At 41.3% G+C, this 19057-nt stretch overlaps 1 protein-coding gene across 4 annotated transcripts in view; it reads right to left on the bottom strand.

Annotated features, from left to right (window-relative positions):
- Positions 1–19057, bottom strand: part of COLGALT2 (collagen beta(1-O)galactosyltransferase 2) — a 256782-nt gene that overhangs the window by 77756 nt on the left and 159969 nt on the right. For all 4 annotated transcript variants that reach the window (XM_068240130.1, XM_068240129.1, XM_068240128.1 and 1 more), the window contains 2 exons: positions 6236–6342; positions 5639–5771 (listed from right to left, as the gene is read on the bottom strand). In XM_068240130.1, the coding sequence (XP_068096231.1) occupies positions 5639–5771; positions 6236–6342 (240 nt within the window). The remainder of the gene's footprint in view (positions 1–5638; positions 5772–6235; positions 6343–19057) is intronic.

Raw genomic sequence — 19057 nt, 5'->3', positions numbered from 1 at the left:
TCCTAAGCTTGGGTGTGAGGTCCCTGGTCTCGACACCCTGGAACTGATCTAAAGTATAACACAGTAATGATACAGTAATCCTAAGCTTGGGTGTGAGGTCCCTGGTCTCGACACCCTGGAACTGATCTAAAGCACAACACAGAAATAACACAGTAATCCTAGCTAGGTCTGAGCGCAGACACACAAGCGTTCACAACAGACAGCGCCAGACTGAAGCCCGAAGGCTTAAAAAGCAGAGGAGACCTCACTGGCACGCCCCCTGCAGCCAGCCAATCCGGGGCGCCGTGAGTCTCCTTTGCCGTCAGCTGACCTGCAGGTCAGCTAATGATCTCTCTCCTCGCATAAAGGTCCTGTCTACGCGCGCGCCCGCGCGAGACAGCGGCCCTGCAGGAAAAAGTCAGTTCCGTCCCCGGCGTCCTAGACGCAGAAGAGACGGGCAGGGATCCAAAGGCAGCCACGGTGGCATCCACCGCAGCTGCGCTCATTACACATGCCTTGTTTCAAGGACTCTGATATCAATGCCTGCATTTGAACTGGACTTTATTACTTTCAATATCCCCACAAGGACTGCTAAGCTAAGTAAACCTCACCATTTTTCCCTTTTATTTTAAGCTTTGTGTTTATATGTTAATTAGTGTATGTAAATGTGTGTAATGCATTTTTGTTATTAAAACGTTTAAAAATCATCTTACGGTTATGACCTGTTCCTTAACATACACAATCGTACTTACTCCTCTGAAAACATTACCTTGTGTCCTATAGTATCTTGTATTTACAACCCGAATGTTTGAATCAGGCACAGATAGACAGATCTGGCGCCGAACCCTACATACAGCTAAGGGATAAGTTACAGTGTTCTCCGTGTGTTAATAGTTACAGTCGTGCGCTGACTTGCATGTGGCGGCAAGCATTTGAATTGTGTGTATGTGGTGAATCCTTTGGAGTCAGAACGCTCCTCTCGGCTAGCCGGTTCATAGATTGCAAATCCACATATGGGCATCTATGCGCAAAGTGACAGCGAGACCGAGTTTCTGACTCTGAGCGACTGACCCAATCAAGGATCGGTCCTTGCGGTTCTTGACAATTGGTTGGCAGCTTATTGGGATTTGTGTATGTTCAGAACATCAACCGCAACGCTATTTGATTAACCTGCCAGAACAGATCGAAATCTGTGGTTGATAACCGGTGCATTACCATTTATATAGACTAAACGTATGGCACAGAGTTCCCCCAAATCTCTTTTTTCTATCCTATCTTTTATTTTGCAACAATGGCTGATGCAGCGGGATACAAGCGAATGCAATTGCCTGATCTGGCAAACTTGTGTGAGGAAAAAGGCATTGAGACTTACAATAAAACAAAATCGCAATTAATGGAGGACTTATTGCGACTGATTACCCAGCCGGATCAGATGCTGGAAGAGCCCTCTGATGGTTCAGATGGTACTGCTGGCACAACGGAAAGTGAGCTGTTGAATTGGATTGACACACTTTCAGCCCCAGGGGAAAACAGAACAGAGTCTGAATGGATCGCACTAAATGCTCAGGAGCATGGTAACCGGCAGGAGCCTGTCCATGCAATCTTTCCCTGTGTTCCTGATGCTGGAATGCAGCACGTCTTACAAAGAATGTCGGATACAAATCCTGAGTTGTACCTGCAGATTGTCAGAGAAAATGCTGACCGTGCAGAGCGCCAGGCCGACAGAGAGACTTCAGAGTGCCGGTGGCACGCCAACCGAGAGGTGACAGAGAGCCAAGCGAAAAGAGAGGAGAGAGAATCCGCACGCGAGACGACCTTGAAATGGCCAAACTGTGAGCGCAAGGCAAAAATTCCTTGCCAAGTGTTCTGGAGTCCCGGGCCACAGCAGGCCTGTTTGGGACTCTCAAGTTCAAGTTCCCTGAAATGGAGAAGGGAACCGACCCGGACACTGACTTGCAATCCTTCGAAAATACTTATCGTCAGCATCATCTGCCCCAGGACCAGTGGACAAGATTCCTGACCCCACAATTGCGGGACAAAGCGCTTGAGGCGTTTGTGGACTTACCCGCTGAAAAAGACAATGACTATAATGCGATAAAAGCTGCAATTATCGCTAAGTACCAGTTGATCCCAGAGGTATATCACAAAAAGTTTACGGCACTGCAGAAAGGCCCCTGTAGGGCTCATCGGGGCTGGGTGCTGGATGGGAGGTACATTTCCTCATTATTTGGACTGTGGTCCCTTTAAAAATGAGATGTGTCCATGGAAGGGAGTCCGGGTATTGTTTGGCAGCAAGCCAGTTGTTGCCTTTGTTGTTTTTTCCAGGGCCGGACTCCTGGAATGGGAGGGAAGGAAAGGGCCGGCCTTCCCATTCCACCCAGGTGCACATCTGGTTTTCTGTAGAGCTGAAGGGAAGCTCTAACCTATTTACATATCAGAAAGCAGCTCACATGCAGTCAGGGTGGAATTGATGTGGAGGAGTATGTGTGCTGCTGAGCACCTGACAAGTCTGTTTGGGAGACATTGCTGGAAGCCAAACCATACTTTGTACTGCTGTTTGTATGGCTTTGGCTTAAATGATCTGTATTTGAATAAGCTGGACTATTACTACTGCTATATGGACTACAAAGCTGAAGTAAGCTTGCCATTTATTTTCTATTTATGCTGGAGAAAAGCTGTCTATATTACTGCTGCCAAATAAACGGACTTTGTGTTTTATACAACTGTGTGCTGCGTGCTGGCTGCGATCCCCTAAACTTCACAACTGATGCTCGGATGCGGGCAGCTCAGCACTGCAGGAAAAGTTCAGTTTAAAAAGTGACATTTAAAGGGCCAGTCTCCTTGTTTGCATGATGGAGGAGTTGGTGAAGCAGTTGGTCTAACAGGTCCAACAGGTAAAGGAGTTTCTCCAGAGAAACAAGGAAATATTTTTTGATTTGCCTGGGCTACAGTGTGAGGTATTGTTAAAAAAATACAAGATGTTCCGCACTGTTGAAAATCTCAGAGGACGTAGTTGGAAGCCAAAAGTGACTGGCCAGGAGGATAGTGAGAAAGGTGAAAAATAATCCAATGATCACCAACGAGGCCATCCTGGTGAATCTAGGCTCTGCTGGTGGAAATGTCTTAATGCAGACAATCCAACGGATATTGCACACTGCTGGGTTCGAAGGATGCAGACCAAGGCAGACACCACTGCTCCAGATAAGCCACACAAAAGCTCGCTTGGCCTTTGTAAATGCTCATTTGGACAAAGAAGAAGACTTCTGGTGAGATGAAACAAAAATGTTATTGTTTGGTCACAATGATGTTTCCTTCATTTGGCATAAAAAAGGAGATGTCTTCAACCTAAAGAACACCATCCCTACTTTCAAACATGGTGGTGGGAACCTAAGGCTTTGGGGGTGTTTTTCAGCCGATGGACCAGGGAACCTAATCACAGTAAACGCCACCATAAAAAAAGAACAATACATGAGGATTTTCAATAACAACATCAGGGAGTCTGCAAAGAAGCTTGGCCTTGGCCAACAGTGGACGTTCTGGAGTGGCCCAGCCAGAGTCCTGACTTGAATTCAATTGAGAATCTGCAGAGGGAGCTACAGATCGGGGTGATGGCAAGAAGACGAAGCACACAAAAAGTACGCTGTGCACCTTACTCTTGCATGTTTCTTTTATTCCATCCTTCAGCCAACAGCCAGCATGAATGACATAGAAAAACAGAACAGTCAAACCTGGATCGATGTGGGTGCCAGGGTGAGCGGGGAAGAGGTGACCAGGGGATAGGTGGACGGCACGCACGGTGCCGTCCACCTATCCCCTGGTCACCTCTTCCCCGCTCACCCTGGCACCCACATCGATCCAGGTTTGACTGTTCTGTTTTTCTATGTCATTCATGCTGGCTGTTGGCTGAAGGATGGAATAAAAGAAACATGCAAGAGTAAGGTGCACAGCGTACTTTTTGTGTGCTTCATGTCCAAGTTTGTGCTCTGCACTGTTTTCAAGCTAGCTGCACTACTCTCTGCTTGGCCTGTGAGCTAACCATCAGGTGCCAATGCATGGGTGAATCTTTTTGCAGGCTCATTGGAGCTACTTCTATCCCCCACCTAACCAGCTGTGTGCCAAGTGATTTTTTCTACTAAAGTGTACTATAGATGGCAAGAAGACCCCCCAACCTGAAAGATTTGGAGCTCATTGCAAAAGATGAATGGGAAAAAATACCTGTGGAGACATGCAAAAAGCTGGTCTGCAATAATGTCTCTTATACATCATCTTATTATCTTTTGGGAGACACCTATGTCATTTCCCGTCAAAAAATTACTTGCTAGTTGAATAAAAGTAACTTTAAAGGAATACTATCAATACCCAAGTGTTCTAAAATGACAATGTACAAATAATGTCTAAGTAGCTGTGTAAACATTTTCCTACTTTTAATGTTAAATATCAGAGGCAAAAGCTGTAATTTATTGAGGGTAGGATTTAGCTATATTGGGACAAATCAATTGCAGAAGGGGTGTCTGCTTCAATGCACAGCCAGAGTTGCATATCAGACTACAGAAAGCAAATAACAAACATATCAAACTCTGAAAGCAAAAACAGTATGAAAAACTGTGACAATTAGTTACATTTCCTCTGCTCTCTTCAGACACTTCAGTCAGAAACACAGGACACAGGAGCTGCAGCTGTTGGGAGCTCTCTTCTCTGTCACACAGAGCTACACATAGAGTTAACTGATCAAGTGTGGGGGGAATTTCCCCTCTCCTCATGGCTCAGTAAGCCGCCAGTTTTGGCGTCAGTAAAGTTTGAAAGTATTTTGATAACAGTAAACAAAGAGGTTGCTACTAAAATGTATACACCAGTACTTAGCAGCACTTCCCAAACAATTCCTGTGTCAATTGAAAAAAATATGTGAATCGATAGTATTCCTTTAAGTTAAAATTTTCCAGGGGTATGAATAAATGTGGGGAGCATTTTACTTATCATTGAGAGATATCCTAAGGTCCAAAAGAATGAACCCAATCTAGTTCTAATTAGGATATACTGTATAAGGGTATTGGAGGTGCCCATAGAGTACAGTATATAACACAGTTAAAAACAGGTTAAAATGGAGAGGAAAGTAGATAAAGCCAAATGCTATCTTGGACAATAATTAATTAGCACATATGAGGTTATACAACACATTTTGCAAAACTATCCTGCTTCTTCCAGTCAATTAAGCAAAAAAGTTCCAGTGCGCCTCTGTCTAAAGGTGGCCATACACAATTCAATTTGTAATTTTTTTTTTATAAGGTTTTGATCTATTAGATATTTTTAATCAAACCTACCGTATACCATTCAATTTTCAAAGCAATCAACCAGATTTTTCCAACACATTTAATCAGATTGTTATGGAAAAAAACTAAATAATCGTTGGTTTTTATTGATCAGAAAAAAATACTATTTTCAATTTCTTCTGTATTTGATTGTTTTGGTCAAATTGGAAACTTGAACTATTTGATTGTACCATGTATGGGCATCTTTAGTTAGATTGGATATATGCAGACACATGTTTATCTGATCATGTCACATCTCCCTTCAGGTACTATTTATTGGTAGTAGTCTCAGTCAGTTTTAAGTGATAGTATAATTTTATTTGTATGCACGCTAAATAAGATTGATTGGGTACCTCTTTCCAAAGATAATAATGGCTTAGAAAACATCCTATCTCTCCCCTTGTCAGTGTTCTCCCAGAATAGGGGTCATGGTATCCTGGCACCATATCAATATTCATTGTCTTCAGCTGGCTTGCATTAAGAGCTCTGAAAATGTAGAGGAATTAATTCAATTACTATAATTAAGATGACGATGAAGGTAATCATAATCCAGTTACATTATAATTAGCATTATATATTGAAGTACAGAAACAATAGTGCCATGCTTAGCTGTATTTGGGAATGATATATATGTTAGTTACAGATCACAGTACAGTTAATCCATATCTGAGGGAACAGCATGTACAATATTTATGTAAAGCACTGTCTAATTCTGAGAGTTTATAGCACTGAAGTTTATACTAAAGTCAGGGCCACAGATATAAAGTCACATTTACAGTGAACTATAAATAAAACATATCGCCAACATGCAACAGATTGGTACATCAAACTGTACCTATCCTTATTTATTTATTACTATCACTATATGAAAACCAAGTTCACACTGTAAACTTGCAACGTGTGATACTGCTTTGAAAAAAATTGTACGACCATAACAAATGTAAACTTACTTGCCATCTACAGCATCAAATATCTTAACTTGGATTTGTAGTTCATGGAGACTGCGTAGCATCCGGACACGACGATCTTGCCGACGTTTAAGATTAATCATGTAAATCTATGAAAAAAATATAAATCAAGTGTATAAAGTGTATCAAGTGTATAAATAATATGCATAAACACTTGTTTAATGTATTAAAATATACCGGTAACTGTTTTTATGAAAAATTCTGGTATGCAAGGAGCTTAGTAACTTGGGCAGCCATATTTGCGAAAATGCAAAAGTGAAGCCAATGTAACGGCAACAAAGTTCACATTTTCAAGAACATAAAAATCACCAGTAAGCCGTACTCTGTTTTATCTAAACGTGTTTACTAGGTATGTTTAAGATGTTTAATAAGATGATAACAATTCTGACTAACATGCAAAAGTAAAGCAAATTGTATATTTAGCTTGAAATTAGGCCAATTAAAATTGACAGTAAATGCTACCAGTTTCAAGTGGCATACATGCATTACATTTGCTTGCATGGTGGAGTTATTAGCTATATATCTCATTGACCACCTGTACAGTGTAGACAAAACTTAGTCAACAAGATGCTAATCACCTCCAAATTATACTAATTTTCTGTAGTATTTGAAAATGTATGCAGTTTGGATATTGGACTAATTGAAATAATTACTACGAACACTTTGTGACCATTAGTTGAGCTTTTGTATAAAATCACTTACTGTACACATAGTCCAGCTTTGAATTATCCATAAAACTACTGAGCAAGGAGGAGGCACTCTTTTTGCCAATCAAATGTACATTTACTATAGAGTGCATATAAAACATTTCAAGTTCCCCACCCTTAGATGCACACCTGAAGGGATAACCAAAAAGGTTGTGTACCACATGCTATAAAGCACCCATCTAAGTTACAAAGGACTAACACAACTGTGTGTATCGAGCTAAAATCCCTCTATGGAAAACACTGCAGAGTACGGTATTGTCTTCTTAAAACTGAAGGCAATTGCAGATTATGGCCCATTCAGTTTTTCACCTGAGTTTTCTCCTAGGAGATATTTTCAAACGTGTCAATAAAATGCCTTTTAAACCACCAGCAAGCAAACAATTACTCAAAATAATTTTTGTAGTACCTTTTTACCTACTTTTTGGTACTTTTTCCATTATAGAGTGCTGAAAAGGTATTCTAAATCGAAGAAGAAAAAACCCATAACTTTTATCAAGTATTTAAAAATTTCAAATAATGTCCCATATGCAATTAACTTTTTCTCCTGAGTTTTCTTCTAGGTGATATTTTTACAATGCATTTAAACCCACCAGTAAACAAAAATACTCACAATAATTTTGTTAGCGCGTTTTCACTTTTAGTAAGTGCTGAAAAGTTATTTTAAGGAGAAGATGAAAAGATCTCTGTCACAGGAGTATTGTGAATAATGTAGTTTGTAAACTATGCATCAGTAAAAAGTACAGTTACATATATGGTATGTATTACCAGATGGAAGATTCCTGACCAAGCACTAGCAGAAAAATCAGGTTTGCTGCCTTCATCATGAAGTCGATGAGGCTCAGTTCAAACTAGGTCACCTGCCATGTACTGTTGATAGAATGGGCAGTGGACAAAAATGGATTGGATGAAGGCGGCAATGATTTTCTATGGGCCAGTTCCCGCCAATCTATTTTTGCAATGCCCGTTTCTGATGCACAAAGCCAACAGGTGTTATATTTTTTAAACAGCAGATGGATTTCAATTCATCTAATGATTAGAAAGTATCTACTCCAAAAAGCCAGTGAACCCGATAATAGACTACAGTACATCTACAAGTATGAAAAGTCAGTGTGATGTCCGCTCAACCTTGATGTCTAGCAACAGAGCTGGAACCAGGTAACTCATTCCCAAAACATTGACAGTAAAAAAGGTGAAGTTCCGCTCAATGGTCCAAAATATGAAAAATCTTTATTGAAACAGGTTACATAGCTTGAAGATTCGCTAACATGTTTCGGACACACACTGGTCCTTAATCATAGCAGCTATGATTAAGGACCAGTGTGTGTCCGAAACATGTTAGCGAATCTTCAAGCTATGTAACCTGTTTCAATAAAGATTTTTCATATTTTTGGACCATTGAGCGGAACTTCACCTTTTTTACTGTCGACATCTACAAGTATACTACAAAAGAATGGTGGAGTTAAGCAGTACTTCACTCACCAAACTATTTTCCAAGCACCATATAGCAAAAGAAAAAAAATCAAAACACAAACCCATATTTATGCTATGATATGATTTTTATCTTTGGTGGCGGTAAAACTTCAATTGATTACTAACGTCCTGTTTAATTTAGTTATTATACTTTTGCAGTATACCTTATATACAGGATGGGATACATTAAAGCGGACCTGAATTCAGAACTTCCTCTCTGCTCTAAAAGATATACGCAACAGCATAATAACATTTAAAAAAACCATTTCTTTGTTACAGCTGATACAAATCCTACAATAAATCTGCACTATTTCTACTTCCTGCTTCCAACATATTGTTAGCATCCTGTGCTTTCAAATGAGCTTATCTGCCTTATCTGCTCTGGCAGTCAGGTGACACGGGGAGACATCAAATTACAACTTGTGATTAGACACAAATGAGGGGGAAATAGACAGGCTAAACTCTTTAAATACATACAGGGTGCAATTCTCTGTTTTTCTTTTGTCCTGTGCAAGAGTTCAGGTCCACTTTCATATATTAGGCTTGTTGGTTATTCATGGTCATACTATCCGTACAATATGAATATGGTTTTGACTGTTCTGTTTGCAGGCCTCAGAAGTGGTTATATTATGAACAATTACATTTACACTTTAATAAATGCGATTTTTAAGTTTGGCTACTAGTATATATCTCAATAATAAAAGACCTCAGAGATCAATTCCTAATATATCAACTCCGTGTATTATGAAAAATTCACATCACATTAAATACACACAATATACCCATGATCCCCAGGTATTGCACCACCCCTTTAAAACATGTGAAGGCATATATCCAAGCACCTATGATGATTACTAATTGCAATATTAACTCGACTGATTAGACTTCCCATACATTGACTATTGTGCAACACTATTGGCTTCCTGCATAACTAAATTGGTGTATAGTATATGCATAACACAATACTGTGTAACCGCAAATGGCTTAATGAGGAGATAAACAATCTTCCTTGCAGGTTCAAGCTCGTTGGATTAATACAGTTCATGAAAAAAGCACGTGCAAACTTATGCATATTAAAAATTCATCTGGCAAGGAATTACTCACATAACCTTCACAGTTGTGATTAAAAACATGTAGCGTGGCTCACCGTACTTCACCCTCTCCCTGTGCACCCGGGAGGGGCCTTTTACATACTTTGTCCCAAACCGTCACAGAGGCCGCATGTCCTGCTTGTTGTTGCAGTGTTATTGTGGTGTTCAGCCTAGCCCCGACTTGATTGTCCTTAGCATGGGCGTCCCCGCTGCTCCAGTTTCCCGCACCTTCAGTCTCCTGCACCTCTGCCCACTCTTTCACCGTGAGGCAGGGGTGCACGCCAAACAGTGCGCAGGATGCCAGCTCTAGCATATCTCCCGGGGCTCGTCTGAGTATTGTGGCTTGCTCAGTACAAACTAGTGGACGCGTTTCATCAAATCTCTCCTTGATTTCTTCAGCACTATTGTCAAATCGCTCTCCTACTCCATCTTGTGGTTGCTTTTATAGACGCAAGTATACAGGGGCGCCTCTGGCCATTTTGTCACTCCAGGCGAGGAAATCTGTGCCGCCCCCCCCCCCCCCCCATTAAAATAATCACAATACTGCAGCATTTCACCAGAAAATAATCGTATTACAGCAGTGGTTCAGTGCAATACTACGAGCCGCCGATCTACCGCCTCTATACCACTGTGTTTAATTGAAAAATGTACTGTTTGATCGTAATTTTGATACATTTTTGCAAAGGATTCATTGATCGAAAGTATAATCGATGTGGGTGGTTGGTAATCACCAGATTCAATCCTAGTGAAAGAATCTGTCAGTAAAAATGAATGTATGTATTGACAGCTATAGGCTAGGGTTACTAATAATAAGATCGGGGTGATTAAATTGTGAGGGTAAGAGGTGGTGGGGGCCATGGGGGCAAAGTGGAGAATGACAAGGAACATTTATATGGCATTTTTCTCCTGGCAGACTCAGGAGCTGCAGCCACTAGGACGCACTCTATAGGCAGTAGCAGTGTTAGGGAGTCTTGCCCAAGGTCTCTTACTGAATAGGTGCTGGCTTACTGAGCAGGAATAGCTGAGATTTGCTGAGGTTTGAACCCAGGTTGCCAGTGCCAGAGCCCTTAACCATTACACTATCCAGAGAGAGGGGAGAAAAAAACCTTTATTTAGCTTCCCTGTATGACAAGAAGACAGCCAGCACTAGGGGAAGGGGAAACAAAGGTTAATAAGGGAGAGAAGAGAAGTGGAGAGATACTGAGAGGGAGCAGAGAGCTTAGATAGTATTGCAGTCCCATATCTCACAGAGGCTACTTGCCTGTAATGTGTCTCCTGTCCCTGCCAGTCTCTCACACAAGTCAGAAAGCAGCCCTCCTGGAGTCTAGGGACAGTCGAAAACTTTTCAACCTATGTAATTCCTTATCAAGCTGTCCACATGCAGTCTTTACAATGGTGAGAGAGCAGACAGAGTTTTTTTCTATGGACTCTGCATAAGGCAAGCCTCCTCAGCCAGTCTAGTGCTTCACATTGCCTTATACAAGAAAAACCTCAATGCACCAGGCACTGTACCAGCAGTCTGGAGGAAAATCTCCCCCCTTTGCCCCCCGGCCAGTCCATTCTGGAATGCCTTGTACCTGCTGCCCAGAAAGACACCATCCTCCTCTGCTAAAGTTTTCTTTTCGTGGTCATAAGGAGGGGCGGGACAGACACACTCCTAGATCCCGAGATAACAACTAATTAGGGAACGTCATACAAAGAGTTGTAGAAAAAAGTTTTGTAGACTCCATATGAGAGGCTGAGCAGCAGATGCTTTCATTAGAACTTTTTATCACCGCACCCTCAGTTTTCAGTCTCTAAGGACAGGAAAAATAAATACCCCCGGATAAATCTGCCGCTCCAGGCAGTTGGCTTATCAGCTGGTGCCTAGAGGCGCCTCTTCAAGTATATTAGTCATATTGGGCTCTTTTCAGCACTATGCAAAAAAGAGCTATTAAAGCGGAATATAACCCTGCATTTCAACTTTGCTCTAAAACATTATTTACAGCATATTATATGCAAAAAGCATTTTTTTTTTAGTAGACCAGCATTGGAAGGGTTAAACACAGAGGTTTTAAGTTCCGTGCAGACGTTCAGATAGTTACATTCTATTTAGTTAGATGTATCTATTGATAAACAGTTACACACTCTTTGGCTGTCCTCCAAGCTCCTTCTCAGTGAGAGAGATGAGTCACAATAAACACTTAGATACTTATTTGTAAACAAAAAGTATATAACTGAAGTTCGGATGCGTCTGCAAATATCTCCAGGGACTTTAAAGCCCTGTGTAACCCTTCCAATGCTGGTCTAGTAAAAAAAAAAAATGCTGGTTGCATATAATATACTGTAAATAATGTTTTAGAGCAAAGTTGAAATGCAGGGTTATATTCCGCTTTAATGTGCTCCTGCTCCCTCTAGTGGATCTTAAATGAACACTTAATGCAAAATTGTGCCTTCACACAGAGCATATCCCCATCAACAAATATACATATCACACATGGAGTTTTTCATGTAGCAATTGCTCAATTCATCCTGAGTTTAAACTAACATGCTTATAAATGCGGAGGGAGGGGACCCCACATGAGAGGACCCCGAAATCGCCCCAACCCCCAGCCTGGCCTGCCCCGGTTCACACAGTAACCCCATGAGGCCGTATTAACACTATTCAAAATAATGATGCTAGAAATTTAACCTATCTCACATTTTACCCCACAGAAAATACGGTTTGGTAACCTGAACACGAATTTAGAGAAACACCCCCAAATTAAAGTCTACATTCATTCCCCTTGGTTTTAGGGTTTTATGTTTGTAGATCCACATGCATTTTTTTCTGCAACAGAATCTTGTCAGTTGTCAAAATCCCCCCTCCTGGGGCTAATGTTCAATTTGTATATCCCCCTAAATCTTATCCCTTTCGAGTCACTATTATGGCATTCCATAAAGTGTTGTGCCACTGCACTATCCATATTTTTGGCCTTAATATTTTTGATATGCTCTCCTATCTGTGTTTCCAAATCCCTCCCCATCTTTCTTATGTAAATTGTATTGCATGGACAAGTCAGCTGGTATATCACTCTGGTTGTTGCACATGAGATATAATCTCGTATTTTAAACTGGGCAGTGCCTATTCTATCCATAAAAGTATCACCTTCTATCACATATTTACAGAATCTACAATTTTGACATTTAAACATCCCCTTTCTTCTCATAGGGGTATTCCTCTGTCTTTGAAACTCACTTCTTACTAACAAGTCATTAAGACTACTGCTTCTTCTTGCCATCACGTGTGGTGTTGCACCCACTATCTCTGCAATATCCCGATGCAGGATAAGAATTCCCCAATTTTTATTCAGGATAGCTAACAATTGTTCCCAGTGGCTTCCATATTTTGTAAACAATCTAACAGGATCATTTCCACCCTGTTCCTCCTTATTTTGCTCCCTTTTAACCAATAAAGAATTCCTATCTGTCTGCAAGGCTCTAACATAAGCGTTTTTAATCATCCTATTGGTGTAACCCCTTTCTTTTAATCTTTGTCTCAGGGCATACGCCTCTTGTTTAAACAAATCAACAGTGGCACAATTGCGCCTTATCCTCAAGAATTCACCCGTTGGCACTGACCTTACCTGACACCCCAAGTGGTGGCTTGAAGCATGCAGTAGTTTATTGCCCGCACTTTCCTTCCTGTATGTGCTTGTCAACAATTTATTGCCTTGTCTAAACACTTTTAATTCCAAAAAGGAGATCATCTTTTCATCACATGTATAAGTTACAAAATTATTTCTTTGGTTGAAATGTAATTGTTCCACAAAGGCGTGGAGACTCTGTCTGTCTCCTCTCCACACCATTACCACGTCATCTATGTAACACAGCCACAGGGTGACACGCTCCCCAAACCCACGCATGCCATACTCCTCCTCCAACTCCCACAAACCTAGGTGCAGACATGCGTAGGCAGGGGAGCACGCCGCCCCCACTATTTATATATCTATTTTAATGACTACTAGGGATATAGGAAAAGCTTAGAAATAAGATAATAAATGCTGTACTGTATATACAATTGTTTTTATAAAAAAAGATCTTTTGCAGCACACACTGATCTTACGTTCCATGAAAGTTGTTTGTGCATGGAATGAGTTTGTCCAATCTGAATGTTCAAACCATGTTTGTATGTATGTCTTTTGGAAGACCTAGTTTGTGCTCGCAATTACAGGGAAAAAAAACTGGTAAAACTAATTGTCGTCTTCCTGACTCAAGGCCTAGATTATGCGTTTGTGTACTTGCGGTAGAGATATTTACTGTAAACGCAACTGTTGTACAGATGATAGGCAAACATGAAAGTATACAGGAAGTTAATCATATATATTAGACTACTGTGTTTTTCATTATTTTTCTCAAGGAATTGCCTGAACTTCATAAAACATTTCAATAAAAACTACAGTGTAAATAAAACTATTCTATAGTTTCAAAAGTTTCAAAGAGATGTTTAGATTTCTGTTTGTGATTTGCTAAACCTTCCTGGATAATTTGCCATCTGTGCTCATTCTGTCTTAAAACTATTAGCAGTCAGTGGGAGGCATGCTATGTCCAAGAAACACTATCAATTTACCCTCTGAACACTGCTAAATATTCAAGCACATGTCTACAAAATGGTCTCAAACCCCACACAAAACAAAACTGACCTACCAAGATAGTTGCTAAAAAATTAAAACAAATGGAGCACTAAGATTTCCTTTATTTACCAGAGTACTCCTTGAATGACAGTGGAACAGTCCAACTGCCATAAAAGGCTGAGAGACATCTTTGTAAATTGTTGTGCATTTTACATTTTACAGTTTTCATAATAGTGGACCTTTTTAATGCAAAGAGAAAGTAGCTGTAAATCCTATTTTTCTATCACTTCTACATATGACCTAGACTAATGTTTACCTGAAGTTCTGTATATTTAGTCTTGGATCTTATTTTCATACTACAAACAAAATGCAATTTAATGTCACACAGGATGTCTGAGCAATATAAGCCATCCCACACAGACACTCAAGGCCCGATTTACTCAGCTGACGAATTACAGTGTTGCTTAGCTGTCCTGTTCTGGCTGAAATCACCAAGTGGGATGCCATTGCACCCCGCCCAAACAGCAATACAGCCAATTCTGCACATCAGATACTGTGATCAGCTCCACAGCCAGCAAAAACACCTTCATGTTGCATCTGAATGTGACCTCACTCAGATGTGACCCAGTACAGTGACCGCATCTTTACTGTCCATGCCAAACACTAGCAGGCACTCAGCAAATGCACAGAAGCAGCTGACAGGTGGAGAATGTATCACCCTCAGTCTCCCATGTGAAGGAGGCATAAGAAGCCCTTTGCAGGAGCATACAAAAAAATGAGAAAACAATTCTTTTATCTTTAGTTTAAGAAAGAGTACCGCCTCCCATGCCATATTAACCCCTTACGACAGCATGCTGGTTGGTTGGAAAGTTCAATAAAAATTTTCCTCTGGAAGCTGATTTGAATTTTTCACAGAGGATCCCCATTAACCAGGAAAATTGAAGTCTCCACAGGAAATTTAAATATACCAAAGTGGGATCTCCAGAACAAATTGCCTTAGAAAAGCAATGGAAGTGCATGATGGGACTGGCTGTGTTATGTAATCAGAATATAAAGAAAATGGAGACAAAGAAGAACATAGAGAAAAAAACACAGTGGAAAATAGACATGGATCTCTTTTAAAAATTATGCTTACATGTCTATTGTACTGAGCATCTGACTCTATTTTAAGTCACAGACCCAGAAAGAGTACATTCATCAGTGGAAATGGTGAGTGAGATGCAATCTTTTCAAACCTGCATGCTAATTTAGGCCTAGTGCACACCAGAGCGGTTTGGCTGCGTTTTGCGATCCTCTTGCGGCTGCGGATACACTTGGGTAATGTATTTCAATGGGCTGGTGCACACCAGAGCGGGAGGCGTTTTGCAGAAACGCATACTCCTGGGCTGAGGCATTTTTTGGATTGTGGATTCTGCCTCAATGTTAAGTATAGGAAAAATCGCAAACCGCTCTGAAAAACGCCTGTTCAGAGCGGTTTTGCCGGCGTTTTTGTTACAGAAGCTGTTCAGTAACAGCTTTACTGTAACAATATATGAAATCTACTACACTAAAAATGCTTCCCAAAACCGCAAAATGCTAGCTGAAACGCTACAGAAAAAGAAGAAAAAGTGTTTCAAAATCTGCTAGCATTTTGCGCATCTGCTAGCGGTTTTTGGTGTGCACTAGGCCTCGGTGTACATTTTATGCAGCTTGAAGTTGGGCCAAACAAATGCACTTCCAGCGCATTTGGATTGGCCTAATTTTAAGGTGCATACAATTTGCATGCAAATCAGAAAAAAAAATTCTCATCAGCTGTTCTGGCTGCTTTGACTCCACTAGTGGCATGTTTTTTGCCATGTTTATTCATTTATTACTATAGATACTATACTAAGATGGCAGCATTCATAATCCTCTCAGTTCAGGTTTCCTTACAGCCCTGATAGCTGTCTAATTAATTAAAACAAAACAGAATTAAATGAGCCTCTTAGGCCTAGTGCACACCAAAAACCGCTAGCAGATCCGCAAAATGCTAGCAGATTTTGAAACGCTTTTTTTTCTTTTTCTGTAGCGTTTCAGCTAGCATTTTGCGGTTTTGTGAAGCGTTTTTGGTGTAGTAGATTTCATGTATTATTACAGTAAAGCTGTTACTGAACAGCTACTGTAACAAAAAACGCCTGGCAAACCGCTCTGAAGTGCCGTTTTTCAGAGCGGTTTGCGTTTTTCCTATACTTAACATTGAGGCAGAAACGCCTCCGCAATCCAAAATCTGCAGCAGCCCGGGAGTATGCGTTTCTGCAAAACGCCTCCCGCTCTGGTGTGCACCAGCCCATTGAAATACATTACCCTAGCGGATCCGCACCCGCAAGCGGATCGCAAACCGCAGCCGAACCGCTCTGGTGTGCACTAGGCCTTTTTGGGGATTATTTTTTCAGGTTAGCAAGCTTTTTTATTTAATGTATATATATATATTTTAAACATTTACAAATACATAACTACTGAAAATATGCAAATACAATTTGAAGTTAAATAAATTAAATGAAAATGAAATTATGAAAATTGTAAATTTAAAGAAAATGTCAAAATAAAGTCTGTGGTTTTTGTGTGAGTGGGTGCCAGAGGTTTCATCTTTTCCGTAAGAAAGCCTGAAGTCTTCTAATTTAGGGCTGAAACACCTGGGATGATAAGTAGAGGACGGTAAACTGCAACTGGACAATTAGTAGAATTATGTTCTTAGCCTGGAATCTTTGGAATGGATTAGTGCTCACTACTAAGTTCTCACATCTTTTTATTGCTACCCTAAAGCTGCCCCTCCGGCTTCCAATGACCTTTGCAGTTGAAGACTTCAGTTTTTAAGATTCCAGCTGTTACGACACACAACAAACAGCTCCTTCTGCTTGTGAAATTGCTTCCATAAAAATTCATGGCTGGGAGGCATTCATAGGTTTCTTATTTTCTTGTCATTTTCCATGATGAAAACTAATGGCCTATAGAACAAGCTCACTTATACAAATGATGGTGGTTTTACATGTTTTTTCTTTCCATGACATGGAATAATAAATTCAGAACATCTGCCTACGCCACAAAGATAAAAACAATGCCTTGCATTTATTGTTATTTTACTAACAGAAATATTGCCTGTAAACACCCACTGGAAGCTCGTATGTTTAAAGACATGCAGATGGCACATTGGTGGATAGACCAGCTAAATAGATTCATGACCCACTACTGTAATGAAAGCAGTAGTAAAATCTGACACTGTTGGACTAGGAAAGGCTAACTGTCCTTGTGTATGCAACTACAGTTACTTGTTTGCCACCCAGAGTGTATCAATAAAGTAAATTAGACCTCCTACCTAGACTATCCTGATAAAGAGATCTGGATACTGTAGCCTATTCTCTCCCAATATGTCCTCTTATAAACAATGAAGCAGAATACTCACCTGACGACCCAGGAAGATGGATCCCAGTGACGTCCCCTGACGCGGAGCGTTCCCTGATCCATCTGTAACGATTGTATAACGTATTGGTGTAGCAACACAGACGTCTTTTGTGTGATCTGCAGAATCACCAATAATGCAGACTCTATACCTGATTATGTGGTGATCTGCAGTATCACCAATAATGCAAGTATAGAAAGCAGAGTTGTAGTGATAATAGTGTTTGGTGCAACAGTAGAGGGTAGATCTCACCAGAGGGGCTGGAGAGCACTACCAGAGGAAATGGCAGATAGTTTGACTAAACCTCACCAGTGGAGCTGGTGGGTACTATCTGCAACCAATCTGTGCTAGGCCCCACCAGAGGAGCTGTAGGGTACTAGTCAAGATAGAAGCTGGGTAGCTAGGATCCCACACCAGAGGGGCTGGTGAGCGCTATCAGCAACAGTAACTAAATAGTTAGCTAGACCCCACCAGAGGAGCTGGTGGGTACTATCAAAGCACCTCTCCAGTGACAAGGGCTCACTGGAGAGTAGAAGGGTCAGACAGGCAAGGTTCAGCAGGCAGGCAGGTACAGTACAAAATCAGAAGGCAAGAGAATAGTAATGATTCAGGCAGAGGTTCGGCAACTTAGATCAGATGGACAGAAGTACAGAAACGTAGAGCAGAATCAGAGTCAGAGATAAGCCAGAGTCGTACACAGAATATCAATAATACAATAAGGCAATAATCCTAGTCTTGTGTGAAATCCCTGGTTTCCTCCCAGATCAAAACACACCGGAACTAGTCTAAGGTCTGAGCGCTAACACTGACGTATTCGCAACAGCAGACAGTTTACAAGTGAGCGGAGAAAGCTTATGAAGCCGCGAGGAGAGCCCACAGCCACGCCCCTGCCAATCAGCCAATCCGAGCGCCGTGAGTCTCTCCTGACGTCAGCCGACCGGCAGGTCAGCTGACGCGCCTTCCCCCAGCATAAAGGTCCTGTCTCCGCGCGCGCCCCCGTGAGACAGCGACCCTATGAACAACTGACAGTCCCGTCCCTGGCATGCTAGACGCCAGCGGAACGGGTGAGGCCTCAGAACCGAGAACAAAGGCGGCTGCAGGGACATCCTGCGTACCCGCAGCCACCGTCACAGAGGATGTTACACCATCTATCTGTGGGCAGGTACACACAATGTCACGTGGCGGCACACAACTGGCGCAAATGGGAAGACAAGCGATCATGGTACTTTGTGCGGAGTCATCAGGGATCTTAACAATCTGATCCACCTTGGCTATCGTTATTGCAGCACGTCGCCACACGTAGTTTGCACAATCGGGCACCTGTACCCATGTCGTGAGATGGTGAAAACTATTATTAATTCACAAACTTGACCAGTGCTGCATATATTTTCATGTGTCAAACCCATCACCAACACCTCATGGAGGGCGACTCACCGACTAAGTTGGACCACTATCTACAATGGTCTAATGCGCATGTGGGGCATTCACAGGCTCCCCTCGCCCATAAGATCTGCTCCAATCTGCTGCAG

The sequence above is a fragment of the Hyperolius riggenbachi genome, chromosome 6 (assembly GCF_040937935.1).
Source record: "Hyperolius riggenbachi isolate aHypRig1 chromosome 6, aHypRig1.pri, whole genome shotgun sequence".
Lineage (NCBI taxonomy): Eukaryota > Metazoa > Chordata > Amphibia > Anura > Hyperoliidae > Hyperolius > Hyperolius riggenbachi.
This window is presented reverse-complemented; position numbering and strand designations above follow the sequence as displayed.